Source organism: Silene latifolia, chromosome 5, assembly GCF_048544455.1.
Source record: "Silene latifolia isolate original U9 population chromosome 5, ASM4854445v1, whole genome shotgun sequence".
NCBI lineage: Eukaryota > Viridiplantae > Streptophyta > Magnoliopsida > Caryophyllales > Caryophyllaceae > Silene > Silene latifolia.
The window spans coordinates 24,730,531-24,747,670 of record NC_133530.1 but is presented as its reverse complement, the minus strand read 5'-3'; the positions used below and the strand labels follow the sequence as shown (position 1 = coordinate 24,747,670).

The following is a 17,140-nucleotide window of genomic DNA, read 5'->3' as shown; positions in this document are numbered from 1 at the left end:
AATCATCCTAATCTAAAAAAATTAAAAATCACTCAAAAGTCTTTATCCCTCAGCAAAACAATTTTCACTCAAAATCACTCCTGCCTCACACCGAGTTACCACCATCCCCACCGTCGATCAAGCCATAAGCCCACAACGAGCGTTAATCATACTTTATTTTAAAATCCCTTGTATATATCCTATGCCTTGTCGTTGACCACATAACGCCATTCTTAAAAAAATTCGGTTAAACTCATCTCGGAAATTGTCATTTATGGAGGTTTGGTGTACGTTCGTCGACGTTGTCGCTCTGTTCACGGTGTATTTTCTGGATGCGATTATACTGCAAAAATGTCGTTGACGCTGGTGTTGTGATGGAATTGAAGTGAATTTGAAGGAGGCCACCACTTATGTAATTGGCAAAATGTACTTGTCTTGGTTGCATATTACTTATTCAAGGACGTTGACGGTCGTGGTGTGATGGAATTGAAGTGAATTTGGTTGGATATGTCGCTCTGTTCACGTTGTCTAAACCTTCTTTGAATAAGTAATATGTAACCAAGGCAAGCACGTTTTGTGAATTACATAAGTGTTGCGTTTCGGGAGTGTGAGATGTATTTAGTTGAACCCGTGATGGGTAATAGTTGTTGGCTGAAGATTGGTTCGTAGTTGTAGCTTGTAAGTTGTAAGAAGGCCTCTCAAGGTTAGGGATGATGATGTACATAGTGGTATGTATTTTGCCTTTTGTGAGAGTAAAGGAGAGGCCTTGTAAAATACTTTTCTGAAATATTGTTGCGCCAGATCAGCGGTTTTACATTATTCTTTTATATATATAATGATGATATCACTGCCTCTTCTAGGTTCAGAGTTTTCCAAAATCAAATTACATCTTCTTCTCTAATATTCAAACCGTTTACTCCCCGCCAATCTGTAAGCTTTTCTAACTCTCTTGTTCTTCTGTTATCTGATTTAATCAATTAATCATCAAACTCTAATCTAATCTAATTTAATTAATTTGAGTCTTTCTAAACTACAACTGGGTTAATCATTATGATTTTATTATTTCTGATTATGCTGATTGTCCTATAATTTCATCTATTTTTGAGTTAATTGCTGCTTTTTATATTAGTAGAATTGATTAAATTCCTACCCTTTTCCCTAATTGATGTAATTCTTTTTACTTTTACACAATTTTGTATTGGAAATCACCCAATTCTTGGTTTTTTTGAAATTGGGGGTTTTGAGGTGTTTCGGTTCAAATCTTTACTGTCGGTAATGTTATTAAATTCCTACCCTTTTCCCTAATTGCTGCTTTTTTTATTAGTTGAAAGTTCCGATTTTTTATTTTATTTTAGTTTATTATTATATTCCCACACTGAAAACTTTCACCCGCGATTTCAAATTCTGACTCCGCCACGGTTGACTAATGTTTTGATGAATCAAACGCGACAAATTTTAATTTTTTAGGTTTTATGTATATATGGAGAAATCAATGGTCAAAGCTTCGTGGGCCATGAGGCCATCTCGCTTAGTGAACTTATGTTTGCGAAATTTGGGAAATAAGTTGATTTATGTCTCTGTGGATAGGAGACTGGTGAGAGCCACTAAGATGGCAACAGAATCGTGTGATGGGGAGGAGGGAAAGCTAATTGGAGGTAGTAAGCATTTGAGTGTGGATAGTGATCTAAGAGAGATGACAAAGAATGCTGCTTGGAGTGTTAGTTCTTGCAAGCCTAGTAATGGCGTTCAATGCCTCCGCGATGACAATTTCGAGACCTATTGGCAGTAAACTACTCCCTGTCTCTAATCTTGACTCTTCTTTGCTGGCCTTCTTATCAGTTTTTACTCGTGTTAACTGTTAAGCATAGTCGTATATCCTAATTTCTTGCCTTGTGTGTAATTAGATCTGATGGTGCACAACCTCATGTTATAAACATTCAGTTCCAGAAGAAAGTGAAACTGCAAGTAATTGTGCTAATTCATTATTTATTGTCGTATTTGTCTGGTTTGTACTGATTGCGACTCACTGCTCGCTGAACTCAGATACTATTTTGATTTCAGCTGATTGTTCTCTATGTCGATTACAAGCTTGATGAGAGCTACGCTCCGAGTAAGATTTCTATAAGAGCTGGTGATGGATTCCATAACCTGAAGGTAACTTTTCAACGCGTTAAGCTGTCACCTGTTTCATCTCAATTTTGAGGTGAATAAAGTATAAATATTTGTATATTTCTAGTCACTAAGAATTAGAAAGATGCCTCCAAACAACTCTAGCTAAGTGTCACATATATGAAACTTATCCATTGTTTTGGGGGAAAAAAAGAGAAAACCATTGGTTGTTTCCCATGACTTGTAAATCAAGGGGACGATTGCCCGGACTGATTGCTACCTTCCATTAATAGAATTACACACATTTAATTGAATCATTTTGCTTTATTGTATAAGATGGCTATATAGTTCCATATTTCCAATGGAGCCAAAGACTTAAGAACTCTTTTGTTCTGGATTGTGTTGGAGTAAATCAAAATGGCTCACTAAAGTGGTTGCGCTTCTTGCTCATGTGAAGTAGCGGTCCTTTAATGTAGTTCTCGGCGCATTTTTCATCTTGGGTCATTTAGCCACAGCCTCTTTGTGTTGCTAACACAAAGGTAACATACATCCCCCCCCCACCTCGCAATTTTGCCGGAGCCATTGAGGGCCTGAGGCACTGGGGTAATGTTGTTGTTGTGTAAGATGGCTATTGAAGCTTTCTAGAGTTGTGAGTTTCTGCACTGTTAAATTAGAGGCTTACCCTTTCACCATACATGGTTTAGTTGTGAGACACTGAGACCCTCTTGCTCAAGACTTCTACAATTTTCAGCTATATTACATCCTTGTACGCAGTAGTCGGTGTGAGTGTGGGCACATGTCCAGAATAACATGACACCACAGAAGCTCCTCAGCTGCTTAGGCCTTAGTATATCCGAATTACACTTTGAGTAAAGTAAACACATCATATCGTTTTAAGAATAAAACTTCCCTAGGTAAACAAAGTAACCACCACTATGGATTATGATACTGGTGTCAACTGTCAACCATATGTTCTGATTTCTGTGTATGAAATTACTGATGTTACATACCGCGTTTCTGTTTAAATTTACAGTAAATAAAGGCAGTTGAACTGGTCAAGCCGACTGGCTGGATACATATATCATTGTCTGGAAATGATCCACGGTGAGAATATATGTTAAATATTGTGGCTCTGTACTTGCTTATATAACCTTACTGTATTTTGAATCAAAGAAGCAAAAAACTTCAAAGGCACCTGGGCTAAAATTATATGTCTTGCTGAAATCTCGAGTACTGATCATCAAACACTTGTGAGCAATGTTTGGCTCATGATGGTTTGAAACTATTTGTATCAAAGCAGTTTGGACTCTGGCCCGGGAGTCTACATGGGTAAAATGTTTGAAGATAGGCAAGTAAAAAAAATGCTTGATGCATTTCCTCCGTAATTAATATATCTAACGCCGTTTCTTGTGCCTGTGGGGTTTGGGGGATTGGATAACTGCACAGAAAGTTGCTTTATCTTGATCTTGGTCACAATGGCTGCTCTTTGTTTGGACACATATTGAGGGAAGGGGAGCGTATATGTGGACCGGTTTCATCAGTGGCACTGATGTATGTATATGTGGATGTCTAATAAATTTTGTTAACTGATAACTCTGAAGATAAGAGAAAGGTCCTCAATTTGAACATTTTCAGTCGAACTGGTTCTCTCTGTTGGCTAGCAACAGAAAAAGAAAATTATGTTGCCTTTTTCTTTCTACATCGTTTTATTACCTTGATAGGAGTTACATTCATTTTCGGCATGAATGACTGGTTTGCATTTTTAATTGTTCTTAGATCGATGAACATCTGAACATCTTGAACCAACTTCTGATGAGTGTTGTTCATTTTGACAAGGAAGTTTTTGTCAATACGTTTATGCTGCAAATTTCTGTTTTGTATAATCACCTTAATGTTGGAATATGTGTCCTCCGACAATAATGCGATCACGACTGTTGATCATGATGATCACATGTTTAAGTCTCATTATAAAGAATACAATTGGGAAGTAATTTCTTTACTGTCAACTGGTCCACACATATCGGTAATGATTGGCTGACTAGAGTTTGACATTACTGTCGTGCGACGGTGGTGATCAGTTGATCCCCTAGGTCATACCTATAGGGCAACACTCTTAATTGATCATTTAATTAATCGTATAACGTTACGAGTTAATTAAATTACTTGAAAATTGACGGACGATTTTGGAAGTAAAATTTACGTATTGCATTGGAATTTGATTAAATGAGATACGGTCTGAGTAATGGAATTGTATCTTTACTCAGATGAAATTATTGTTTAAGGAAACAATTGAAATTGAATAAATTATTATAAATACAAATTGTTGTGATTTATAATTGGTAAAATATTTTGGTACAAGTAATTATGAATTACTAAGTCGATTTTTGTATATGACTTATTTTTAATACGTTGATTTTTAATATGTTAAAAATACATAGTAATTTTATGTGACATGTAACAACCCGGATTATAAAACAAAGGAAAAACTTATATAAACTAAATATCAGAGTACGATACTGATAAAAGGGTCGAGGTGGCGGAAACACCAAGCCCAAATCCGGTTCGCTACTAACTCCAAAAAAAACTAATACATTATTCGAAAGGTTCTTAAAACATAAAGTAAAGTCCTAATTTATTATTCATCTCGCCGCACAGAACTTCCCAACAAGATATCATCCAAAACAAAGAACAATCGAACAACTGAGAAGGGGGTCGACAATCAGTCGGGAGTAACTAGATGCTCTCCCAGTCATGTTTACAACAATTGAATATAATCAACAATCATTAACAAATGAAATGTAAAACCAGTAAACATGCGAGATCATCTATACTCAGGAAAGACCCAACAAAGCTTATCATGACTTAATCAATCTTAACGGACGCAATCATGCAAACCTAGACCACATGCAACCACTAGACCATGAACACTTATAAGACTAGTAGTGACAAACTACCCACAACAACTTAAGGCACAAAGCTAGCATTGAAGCATAGCAAATAGGGTGAACACCACACGTCATACCAATTAGAGTATGTAACCAATACTTTCACACAATACGCATAGGGTATAAAATGAACACCGGCTCGAGCGTATAACTGACACTCTAACCTGTCAAAGCATATAACTGATACTCTGACTGACGGATCGTATAACTGACTCCCCGTCGGTGTGAAGTATATAACTGATACTTCACGGTACTATGTATAGCGTATCACCACGCCTATATGCCTAAGACTGGCGGACCTCTCGATGCAATAATCGACATCGAACGACACTCGGGACCGTAACGTATAATCGATTTAATCTGGCCACCCCCGAACATAGACCAAATAAATCCCATGATGGGTGGCGTTAGTTCATTTTGTTTGGTATATAACTGATACCGCACGTCATCTATACCACTAGCCAACAACAAATGCACAGTATAACTGACTGTACTAACATGCGTGAACAACATCACGACTCAACTCATAGGATAGTATAACTGACTACCCTACTTATCATATGAATAAGAGCAACCAAAGACATAAGCAAACACAAGGACATAACACGTTGAACACAATACAACATATGAAGCAAGTATAAGTAACCAATATTATAGTAACTTCAGCTATAACTTTAACAATAATCAATCAATGTTATAGTAACCCTAACCATAACATGGACTCTGGATGCGAGGTTATAGTAACCTCTACTATAACTTCAACCTTTATAACTTGAAGTTATACTTACCTCAACTATAACCTTGACGCGAAGCTCAAAGTTATACTAGTTCCAACCATAACCTTAAGCCATAAATCTCAGGGTATGTTAGTTCCAGCTATAACCTTATCTCGTACTTCAATGTTATAGTAGCTTCGGCTATAACCTCGAATCATATTTCCAAGGTTATACCTGTTTCAGCCATAACTAGAGTAACTACCCAAAGTTGTATTAACTTTAGCTATAACACTTGAATCATCATCAAGGTTATACTAGCTTTAGCTATAACTTTGGAGAGAACTCTTGGCCACCTATCATGCCGCCACTAGGGTTTGATTCGGAAACCCTAATTACGCTCATGACACCCATAATAAACATATAAACGACATACGATGTATAATTAATGCATAAAAACAAATACAAACATGAGAAAACCTATTTAACATGATAATAAACAATCAAACATGTACTAATCATGAAAAACATTCATTAAATCATATTAATTACATCAATTGGCATAAACACAATTAAAAGAAAACACCTAGTTACCTTTTTAGCAATTAATGATGCGAAATAAGAATGAAAACTCCAAGAAGGACACGACCAAGAAAACCTTGTCTCCAACACGTGTCCACGTCCCAAAAATCGACTTTAAAGAAAGGCAGAAATCGAAACCCTTGAAAACGCCATGAAAAGCTATCCTTCTTCTTTACCCATTAAAATAAGAGACCTTAAAGGTAGGTCTAAAGGTCCATATAAATAATCCCCATAAAAATATTTGGAGAATAAATTATTGTAAAGGTAAGAGCAAGGATTATGAAAATATAATTTATCCATAAGTTTGGAGAAAGAAAAGATATTCAACAATGGAATCAAAAGAAGAAAAGAAGAACGAAAGGGAGAAATAGAGGAGAGGCCGTGCGGCATATTTCACGCAAGAACAAAGAGAGCAGCTTGTCTGCTTGGTTAGGGTTTCATGCGAGAAAGAAAAAGGATTGACCTAGTTGCTTGCTAGGTTAATTCTATTTATAAGGGATTTACTAATGGGCTTTGGGTCCATTAGCTTATACAATGGATTATCTGATTACAAATTGGATTGAGCCATATTAAAACGCAAGGAGGATTTATATAACATAAGTAATTATTAAATTAAAATAATAAAATAATCCACGGACATTTTAACCCAATCAAAAGTAGATTAAAACAAGAAATAATAAAATAGAGGACGGAAGCTTATAAATATATATTTCCAAAATACATTAATAAACTTCCAAATAATTAATTTAATAAAATAGTTTTATAATAAAATATTATTATAAAATACGGGGTGTTACATGACATGTCACATGTAACATATTGACAAATTGACAAAAATAATATGGAATCCATGTTATCTAATGTGCCGAAAATTAGAGGAAGATTAAGCTAATATTATGTTGATTGTATTAGTGGAGGGCATGATGGTTACCTACTAATCTAGCCATGCAACCCTATTGTGCATTGTGAAGACAAATAAGTGCATGCATTGGCCCCCCCCCTCCTCTTGTCCGGTTTTTCTTCAAGGAAAAACAAGTGGTTTTTGCCTTATATAATTCATTATCATATACATAACATTTTTAGTTGTTGTTGTATCATTCATTCATCAAAAAATAAGAATTTTAGAAAGATAAAAATACTTCCTCTTTTCTCCTCTCTCAACCGGTTTTGGGAGATTAAAAACCAAATTATTTTGGGTCATTTTTCTACAAAATTAATATTGTCTAGTATTCATAGTATTAATTTTAATTAAGAGTGAGCTTTGGGTATAAATCCTTGGGAGAGATCCTACACTTGGGTCTTTGTTCATCCAAAAGGAAAGCTCAAGAACAAGAGAGAAGGAGATCTCTCTTGTGCCCTAAAATCGAAAATCCAATGTAAGAATGGATGTTTCTCCATTATTTTGTTTGTTAGTTTGCATGCATAAGATCATTAGTTAATTTTATGACAAATTAAATTAAAACATATATGAGTATGTTAAGTATATAGATCTTCTTTTCCTTCAATCGGTATCAAGAGCCATGGTTGTTTGCATGCAAATCGGTTAAAAGTTTTTCCGAGTTATAAAGATTAAAATATAAAACTTATAAAATTTGTGTTATTATGATATATCACGGAATTAATTTATGCATGTTAAAATTTCTGGTCCTAAAATGTTTTTAGGATATTTTGGTTAATTTACGGATTTTTATTGTTCATATTATACTATAATGACATTAAAATATGATTTTATGAGTAAAAATGTCATTTTCGGACTAAAATTAGCTATACTTCGCAATTTCCAGTGATTTTTGGATATGTTGTCAAATATATTATTTTGAGATAACCTGTAAATTTTCATAATTTTTGGACTTCTTATGCTCGAAAAATGGATTTTTCATTATTAAAATCGGATTTAAGTGAAAAATAGGTTAATATGAGATAAATTTCGACTCTGGTCATAGAAATTTAGTATGTTGTCACATGCAATTTTACAAGATGTGTGTAAAATAATAGGTTATAGTGAAGTCTTTTTGCATGATTTATGGATTTTTGAAGAAAAATAGCATGAATAGTGACTTTATTAGTGAAATATTGATAAAACATACTCTATGACTAAGAAAAAATATTATATATTGCATTTTATTATCTTTTTCAGATCTAAAATTGAAAAGTTGATGTATATAATTTTTCACATGTTTTTATGATTATTTTAGTTAAAACCGATAAACCGCAACATTGTTTTTCCGGATAAAATTCGAAATTTTTAACCTAAGTTTTTGAACATTATGAGTATCATGGTATTTTTCCAGAATGTTCATGAGTTTAAATTTCAAATTTTGAATTTATTTGAAATTTTTGTGAATTATTTGAAGTTTATAGTTTATTTTTATATTTTTAAGTCCATTAATAAACAATTTTTAGAAATATGAGTTAATTATGGTCAAATAATTAGTGAAGACTAAATTTTGAGTCCTAAGAGGTTAGGGTAATTAACTCATGCATAAATATGAGTTTATGTAATTTTTGTGATTATAAAATGTTGAAATCACGCAAATCCGTAAAAACCGAGTAATATACGATATTGGCTAATTAAAGGCGATTTAGCATAAAATTGGGCATGTTCATACATATTATAATGCTGCATTTTCTTTATGATTGTCATAATTTTAATTTATGTAATTTTTGAATTATGTAATTTTTACTTAGTATGGCCTTAGTTTTTAATTGGTATTTCCCGAAATGTATGGGAATATCGATTCGGTTGTAATTTTATTGTGATCTCGTATCACCGTTTTGTAATTTAATAGATTTATTTTATTTTATTTACAAATGTATAATAGGAAATTATGTAATTTATTATGTAATTTTATTCATTTCGGAGTTCCCAAAGACGGATTTCTTCAAGATGGCGATACATAAAGACAGTGTTACCTCAAGATGCGTGCCACAACCGAAGTTCAAGGGACCAATGGAGTTGGTTTCCGAATATGTAATAGTTAAATAGTTTTTCTATTTTAGGAAGGCCATACTAGGATTTTTTTTTTTTTTTTTTTATGTTTTGCATTTTAGTTATATGTCACATGCATCGCTAAATCGCCATAACTAAAACATGCATCATCATCTAATCGAGTTTATCGACCGTGTCAATTACAATTATCGTAGTTCACCGCTTTAGTTCACTTAAAACGTGATAGATAATAATTTGACATGACCTCTCGCTAAAACAATTAATTGAGACATAGCCTTACCAAATAGTAGAAACCATGAAAACCTATTTCGCGAGGGAGTGCACTCGGCCCTACCGGGGTACAAACCTTGTTACGTAGGGGAAGTGGGTGATGAATGTTAATCCACCGAGTTCATGTTAATGAGGGTTTCATCGGCCATACCGTGCCCAAGTTGATGTGGATTTGGATCATGGACACATTTATTCGAAATTTGGATTGAACTCAACAAAAAAATTTCGATAAGGGTTTCATCAGCCATACCGTGCCCTTGTCGGATGTGTTTTGGGCTATAGATAATTAATAGAGTAATTTTATCGACCAAGAGTTCTAAGAGTAGAATCGATTAAAACGTTAATCCACCGAGTTATATTGATAAAGGTTTCATCGGCCATATCGTGCCTAAGTCGATATGAATTTGGGTCTTGGAATCATTTATCTAGTTGGGTAGAGGTCACTAGAAAAATGCTTAAAACTTGTTTAAATTATACATTTTTACGAGTATTATTATTAAAACGACATTTGTTTTACTCCTTCTATTTTGTTTTGTAGACCACTTCTTTTTCTCATAACAAATGGCAACACCAACCCCTATTGCCATGCCTCTCGCTAATTCATCATGGCTCCGATCCTTCATGGATCGATGTAAACTTGAAAAGAATGGGTCAAATTTCTCCGATTGGGATGCCCAACTCAAATTAGCCGCCCAAGGTGACGACAAGCTTCGTTACCTTACCGAGGCCTCTCCACCCGAACCTACTACTAGGTCGACCGCCGCCACTAGGGAAGCATATGAGGCTTACCAAAAGGAGTCCGCCGCAATGAAAAATGTCTTGATATTTGCGATGGAGGCGGATATCCAAAGGAGAGCCTTTAAAATGGGCAATGGTAATGAGATTTACTCCAAGCTTGTGACAATGTTTTCACAAACTCCGCGGATCGTCCAATATGAGGCGGCCGCGGCATTCTTTGATCTCGACTTCAAAGAGGGCCAAAAAGTTAGCCCTGATGTGCTCAAACTTATGGAGCTTGTCGAGACCTTGAAGATTCAAAAGGTTGAAATCCCCAAAGAACTCATTGTAGATAGGATTCTACACTCCTTGTCCAAAGTCAAAGCGTATGTTCAATTTCGGGTGAATTTTAACATGCAAGACAAGGATGTGTCTCTTGAAGAATTGCACAAGTTACTTGTGCAAGCCGAGAGGGACATGGGGTTAAATGTGAACTCTCCAAAGGATGTGCTTAACATAAGCACTAAGAGTAAGGGGAAGTTAAAGAAGAATGGGAGGAAGGGTAAGAAGCAAGCTCCCACTTTCACCAAAGCTAGGACTTGTGAAGCTAGCACTTCAAAAATCAAGAAGGGTCCTCTTGATAAATGCCATTATTGTAATGGTATGGGACATTGGAAAAGAAATTGTTCCAAATACCTTGGTGATATTAAGGTTGGAAAGATCACTCCATTAGGTATATGACTATCCTTTCTTTTATGTTTCTAATTCAACTATGGTATTGTGATACAAAGTTGTGATAATGTATCTCCCTTTTTATTGTAAATAGGGCCTCCACCAAGCAAAGACATAGGAAAAGAAAAGCAAGCTTAAGAAACCATCAAGGAGCTCGGAATAGCATTCATGGAGCTTCGCTTTTTATTGTCTTATTTTATTCATGTTTTGAATTTTAGAACCTTAAGTTTCCGTGTTCGACATGGAAAGGTATTTTGGATAATGGGTTGTATTTTGGATAATGGTGACTTGGTTTGCAACCCAAGTCACCCGTTTTATCATTTTATCCTTTTGTTCTAAAATTCATGTTTAAATGCTTGTTCTTAGAAACATATAACTTAAAGTGATCTAATAGACAAATATAATGACGGGTTTCATTATATGTCCACATGCTTAAGGCTTGTGTATGATCATTTATAAAGTAATTTTGAGTCTATGAACTCTCTTAAAGGAAATCACCAAGTACACTTACGAAATCTAAAACTATTAGTCAATCTATGAGATAGTTCTCCTTATACTTCTAATTCATTATTTGTGTCTCATATGCTATCTTTGAATCTATAGTGTATTTATTCTAAAGATAGAGTGGGAGAAAAATGAGGACACAACACACAAGGCAAGATATATTTGTGTACTTGTGTAAATGAGATCTACGCAAGAGAAAATGATTTGAATGAAGGTATATCTATTTAAATAGTATACTCAATAGATGAGATCTATGGTCTCAAGTAAGTTCTAAATGACTAAAGAGACCAAGTGAAGTAATCATAAGAGTATGTTCTCAAGATAACTACACGAGGAGACCAAAAGAAAGTTTTGGAAGAAAAATGACTAATGTAAAGTCTTAACAAGAGTTTTGACTAGTTTATGAAAAATTTTGACCAATAGTTTCAACCTTGAGATTTACTTAAGAGCCTAAATGAATCAATGTAACATCCTAGTAATAAGCGATATTTATGACTAGAGGTTGCAAGGATTGATATACCGATATCTTCAATGGCCGAAGTTTTAAACCACGCAGATGTCATTACTTAACCTCATTATGAAAAGGAATTGGTTAAACCTCCTTCTAAAAGGGATATTTTGAAGGATGTGTATTGGATATTACTTATATTTAATAAATGACATTGCCACACATCATTATGACATGAATGTGTTAGAGATTTAAAATCTCTTTCCATAAGGTTAAGATGAGACCTCTTCGAAATAGGAATTTTGAAAGGATATGATGGGAACATATATGGTTTCATCTTAATAACTTTGCAAAGCAACATACATTCCAAATTTTGAAATGTTTTCAACTGAATAATCAATTTCAAAACATGTGGAATTAAGTGGGAGCATTAGAAATTTTCATGTGAAGACATGGAATTTAGTGGGAGCCATCATCCTTTGAATGTTTACAACTCATCACTCATTAAAGAATGACGAGCTAATACCTTCTTTCACAAGAAGTATTTGAGTTTTCAATTCTGGATGAATATGGACTATGATGAATCCAATTACTTCAAGAAATATTGGATTAGTATTAAGAAATACACATCGTATCAACATTCACATAGGTTATTCATTTAAATGAAAATGGAATTGCCATTAGCAGTCATGGTCGTTCCTTGAACCTAAAAATAGTTGATAACATGATTAAAAGTTACTAATGTTTCCGCCATTAGAATAATCATGCACATGTCCAATGGTGAATCATGTGCATAAGAGCATGATGATTCATTGGTAAGCCATAATAGAAACGTCATGAATTCTCGAGTCGAATCCGATGAGCGATTTCGGTGTTTGACGGAATGCTCTATTGTGTGTCAAGAGATTACACATATTATAGAAAATCCGAGCACATGCAAGGATTTATGAGAATCCTAAACCTCTTCAAGCTAGAAAGAGAAATAAGAAGTTTTGGAAAGATACATAGTTAGAGAATAAGTTGCTCAAAACTAATCTTTCCTAATATGCTAGGACTTGTGAGAAGTGCTAGGTCAATCATCTTGACAAATTGTTGCAAGACTCTGCAAAACATATACCTAGTGCATTGTGTGTGGATGGAGTACTTGATCAGTACAAGTCATATCATTCATCACAAATTCGTTCGTTATGTGATGATCGACAAGGAAGTTCTTTCAAGATAAAGAACCAAAACCAAGGTCGGGAACCTTGATGTGTACTTGGTAAGGTTCATGCTATGAGAGAGAACATGAATGTAAAGGAAAATGCAAGTATAAGAAGTTTGAACACATGGACACATGGCATATTAAACTTCTATTGCAATCAATAAGTGTTTACACTTACGATATACATCACAAGGTTGTAATATTGTATTGACTACCCGGGTGTGATGTCGACATTTGTCGTTTGAGTTATTATTAACTCACCATACACTTTGTTACATCCAAACGGGTTGTGGAGACAATTGAACCCCGTTAAAGTGAACATGGATTAACATTGTATTTGCCCATAGTTACTTACATGAGGTGACGTCTCGAAGTGACTAGAGTGTGATGCGATTGATGGCAAGTTCAAGTGCCATAGAGTCATGTGAGATGACTAGTCGATCACATAGGCAGACTGTTAGGAATATTTTGTTGGGCCTTATGACCGCTTATAGAGTTCTGGCAAATTTATATAGCCTGGTCGTGGCGAGAGCTACTATAGTATTCAAATGAGTCGATTCTTTTGACTAAAGACTGTTCGCCTAAGATGGCACAGTTACAGATTAACTTTGATTTGTGTTACTACGACCTTCGTAAATGGGGTCAAATGGGCATATTTTGGGTTATATGGTTGTGGCTAGTCGAAGGGAATGAGTGCGATAGGAATTGTCCACCCCTAGTCAGGGTTATAACAATATCTCAGGGCCACTCGAGGAGTAATGAACTGGAAATGCGTGGCCACGCTCGGAAGGTATCTATGATAGATAAATCCGGTCAATCAGTTATTCTCCAGATCGAGGAAACCACTCTCGATATGATCACTTACAAGTATGACCTGAAAGACACCTTGCATTGAGTGGGAAATAGTAATAGGACAAGAGAATTGGTGACGCACACTTGTCGAGGACAAGTGGGAGATTGTTGGAATATGTGTCCTCCGACAATAATGCGATCACGACTGTTGATCATGATGATCACATGTTTAAGTCTCATTATAAAGAATACAATTGGGAAGTAATTTCTTTATCACAATGGTCCACACATATCGGTAATGATTGGTGACTAGAGTTTGACATTCGTCGTGCGACGGTGGTGATCGATTGATCCCCTAGGTCATACCTATAGGGCAACACTCTTAATTGATCATTTAATTAATCGTAGAACGTTACGAGTTAATTAAATTACTTGAAAATTGACGGACGATTTTGGAAGTAAAATTTACGTATCGCATTGGAATTTGATTAAATGAGATACGGTCTGAGTAATCGAATTGTATCTTTACTCAGATGAAATTATTGTTTAAGGAAACAATTGAAATTGAATAAATTATTATAAATACAAATTGTTGTGATTTATAATTGGTAAAATATTTTGGTACAAGTAATTATGAATTACTAAGTCGATTTTTGTATATGACATATTTTTAATACGTTGATTTTTAATATGTTAAAAATACATAGCAATTTTATGTGACATGTGACATGTAACATATTGACAAATTGACAAAAATAATATGGAATCCATGTTATCTAATGTGCCGAAAATTAGAGGAAGATTAAGCTAATATTATGTTGATTGTATTAGTGGAGGGCATGATGATTACCTACTAATCTAGCCATGCAACCCTATTGTGCATTGTGAAGAAGTGGTTTTTCTTCAAGGAAAAACAAGTGGTTTTTGCCTTATATTATTCATTATCATATACATAACATTTTTAGTTGTTGTTGTATCATTCATTCATCAAAATTTAAGAATTTTTGAAAGATAAAAATACTTCCTCTTCTCTTCTCTCTCAACCGGTTTTGGGAGATTAAAAACCAAATTATTTTGGGTCATTTTTCTACAAAATTAATATTGTCTAGTATTCATAGTATTAATTTTAATTAAGAGTGAGCTTTGGGTATAAATCATTGGGAGAGATCCTACACTTGGGTCTTTGTTCATCCAAAAGGAAAGCTCAGGAACAAGAGAGAAGGAGATCTCTCTTGTGCCCTAAAACCGAAAATCCAATGTAAGAATGGATGTTTCTTCATTATTTTGTTTGTTAGTTTGCATGCATAAGATCATTAGTTAATTTTATGACAAATTAAATTAAAACATATATGAGTATGTTAAGTATATAGATCTTCTTTTCCTTCACTTTATGGTAGGGATACTCATGTGCGCCAGATCAAAGTCTATGTACCTCGACCGTAAATTCAGATCTGCTCTTTAATCTACCGATTTAGTTCACTTCTTTGCTTGATGCTTTTTTTCATTTCGGCAAAAACTACATAATCTCTAATCTCTGCATTGTAAACTGTGAAGTAGCGGTTGGTCAACGTCAACATGCTTTGAATACATTTTATAAATCGTACGAAATCAGATCCCTCACCTCGCCATAGTCGGGAAATTGGCAGAAACTAGGTAGTGTTGAATACTTTGTACTTATTTCCTGAGTAAAATTATAATATTGGGCCTGAATTCGAGCAGGAACCCTATCCCATGTCAACCTTTCCAGTTCACCTCCTCTGAGTTCGTGACATATTCAACTGTAAGATAAAGATGCCGGACAATGCTGGCTGCTGTATCATGTTTTGTTACTTGCATTTTTCCGGAAGTGTTGTATCGTCTTCATGATCCTATATCCACCATCAAGGCGAGTTCAGGGACCTTAAGGTAGAAGAAGTAATCACCAAATTACTATCTAGTGTGCAGATGTAAGCTAGCTTTGTTACGAATTATTGATGGGGTACTCATGAGTCATAACCTAGGTACGGCCTCACCAAATTACTAGCGACCATGGACACGTGGTAGAAAAACAGAGAGAAAAAGAAGCACGACTTGGTACGGCCTCACGAACGGCTCTAATTGAAGTGTATTATACACGATTTTCGGGACTCTAGACTCTTAGAAAAAAAAATGTCTGTAAATCACAAGAACTGTTTATCGAGTCATACTAATCGATAAATAAGTCTCGGGCAGAAATCGGATACTCGTTACAAAATTGTTTAATACATGTATTTGGAGCTGAAGTTGAACAAGATAACTCTTGAAGCGACCCCGAAAGCGTGGTAGAAAAACCGGAGAAAAAAAACACGACCTGATACGGCCTCCCAAGCGGCTCAAATTATTGAACCGTATATTGAAATGTATAATACATGGGAGTAACAAAATAAAATAACAAAAATAACAAAATAAAATTCAAATGAGAGTGAATAACAAGTAATCAATCAAACAAGTTTTAAGATGAAAATTTATCAAGTTTAAGAAAAACTTAATACGACTCAATAAAGTGAGACACTTTAGTTGATGAAACCACTCAATCAATCTTTCTAATTAATATTATTTCCCTATTAGTGAGATTAATTCTCCAAGTTCCCTCAATTAGAAGTCAACCACAAGGAAATCACACTTAATAATTGACCCAACTTATTAATTCCTCTAACTTATTAATTCCTCTAATGGAAATCACACACATAGATTAATTAACAAGAAGATGAAGCAATAGGAATCTAATAGGTGTATTTACTCGCAATGAAAACACAATTAATGAGCAATCATAATTTAATCTCTCAAATGTTAATTAAACAAAGAAGGAATTACATTCATTAGTCTAAGAACAAGTTGTTGCAATATGGGATTACAAGCTGCGAAATATGTGGACAGAAAATTCGCACCGTGTGAATTCCTTGTTGCCTCCCTTATTCAACATTTTTCTTTGCTTGCTTCTTGAAAGGCTTCTTCATGGTCCATTTGGTGCTTGATCTTGGCCTTCCTTTGCTGCTTTTCTTGCTCTGTTTTACCTTCAATTCCTCATTGAAACTCCTTTGTTGAATTTAGTAACATTTGGTATTGGATTAAAAGTATTAAAAATACCCAAAACCCTTTACAAAAGGATACTACATGAGCTCCAAATGCAATAAAATTTAGGTAGAAAATGGAGCTCATCAAACACACCACACTTAC

The 17,140-nt window shown here is 34.7% G+C and overlaps 1 protein-coding gene across 1 annotated transcript; it reads left to right on the top strand.

The window, feature by feature from the left end:
• The first annotated feature begins 820 nt into the window (after nt 1–820).
• LOC141656013 (anaphase-promoting complex subunit 10-like) lies at nt 821–15,931 on the top strand. The gene is made up of 8 exons (XM_074462979.1): nt 821–909; nt 1,567–1,764; nt 1,884–1,944; nt 2,041–2,133; nt 3,122–3,192; nt 3,925–3,991; nt 15,343–15,384; nt 15,665–15,931. Exons 2-5 carry the CDS (start codon nt 1,589–1,591, stop codon nt 3,122–3,124), a joined length of 333 nt encoding a protein of 110 aa, XP_074319080.1. The 5' UTR covers nt 821–909; nt 1,567–1,588; the 3' UTR covers nt 3,125–3,192; nt 3,925–3,991; nt 15,343–15,384; nt 15,665–15,931.
• Nucleotides 15,932–17,140: the final 1,209 nt, after the last annotated feature.

Coding starts and splice junctions, on each gene's coding strand:
- LOC141656013 (XM_074462979.1), top strand. CDS start 1,589: ATGGCAACAGAATCGTGTGATGGGGAGGAGGGAAAGCTAATTGGAGGT. Junction 1,765..1,883: donor AATTTCGAGACCTATTGGCA/GTAAACTACTCC, acceptor GTGTGTAATTAG/ATCTGATGGTGCACAACCTC. Junction 1,945..2,040: donor AGAAGAAAGTGAAACTGCAA/GTAATTGTGCTA, acceptor TTTTGATTTCAG/CTGATTGTTCTCTATGTCGA.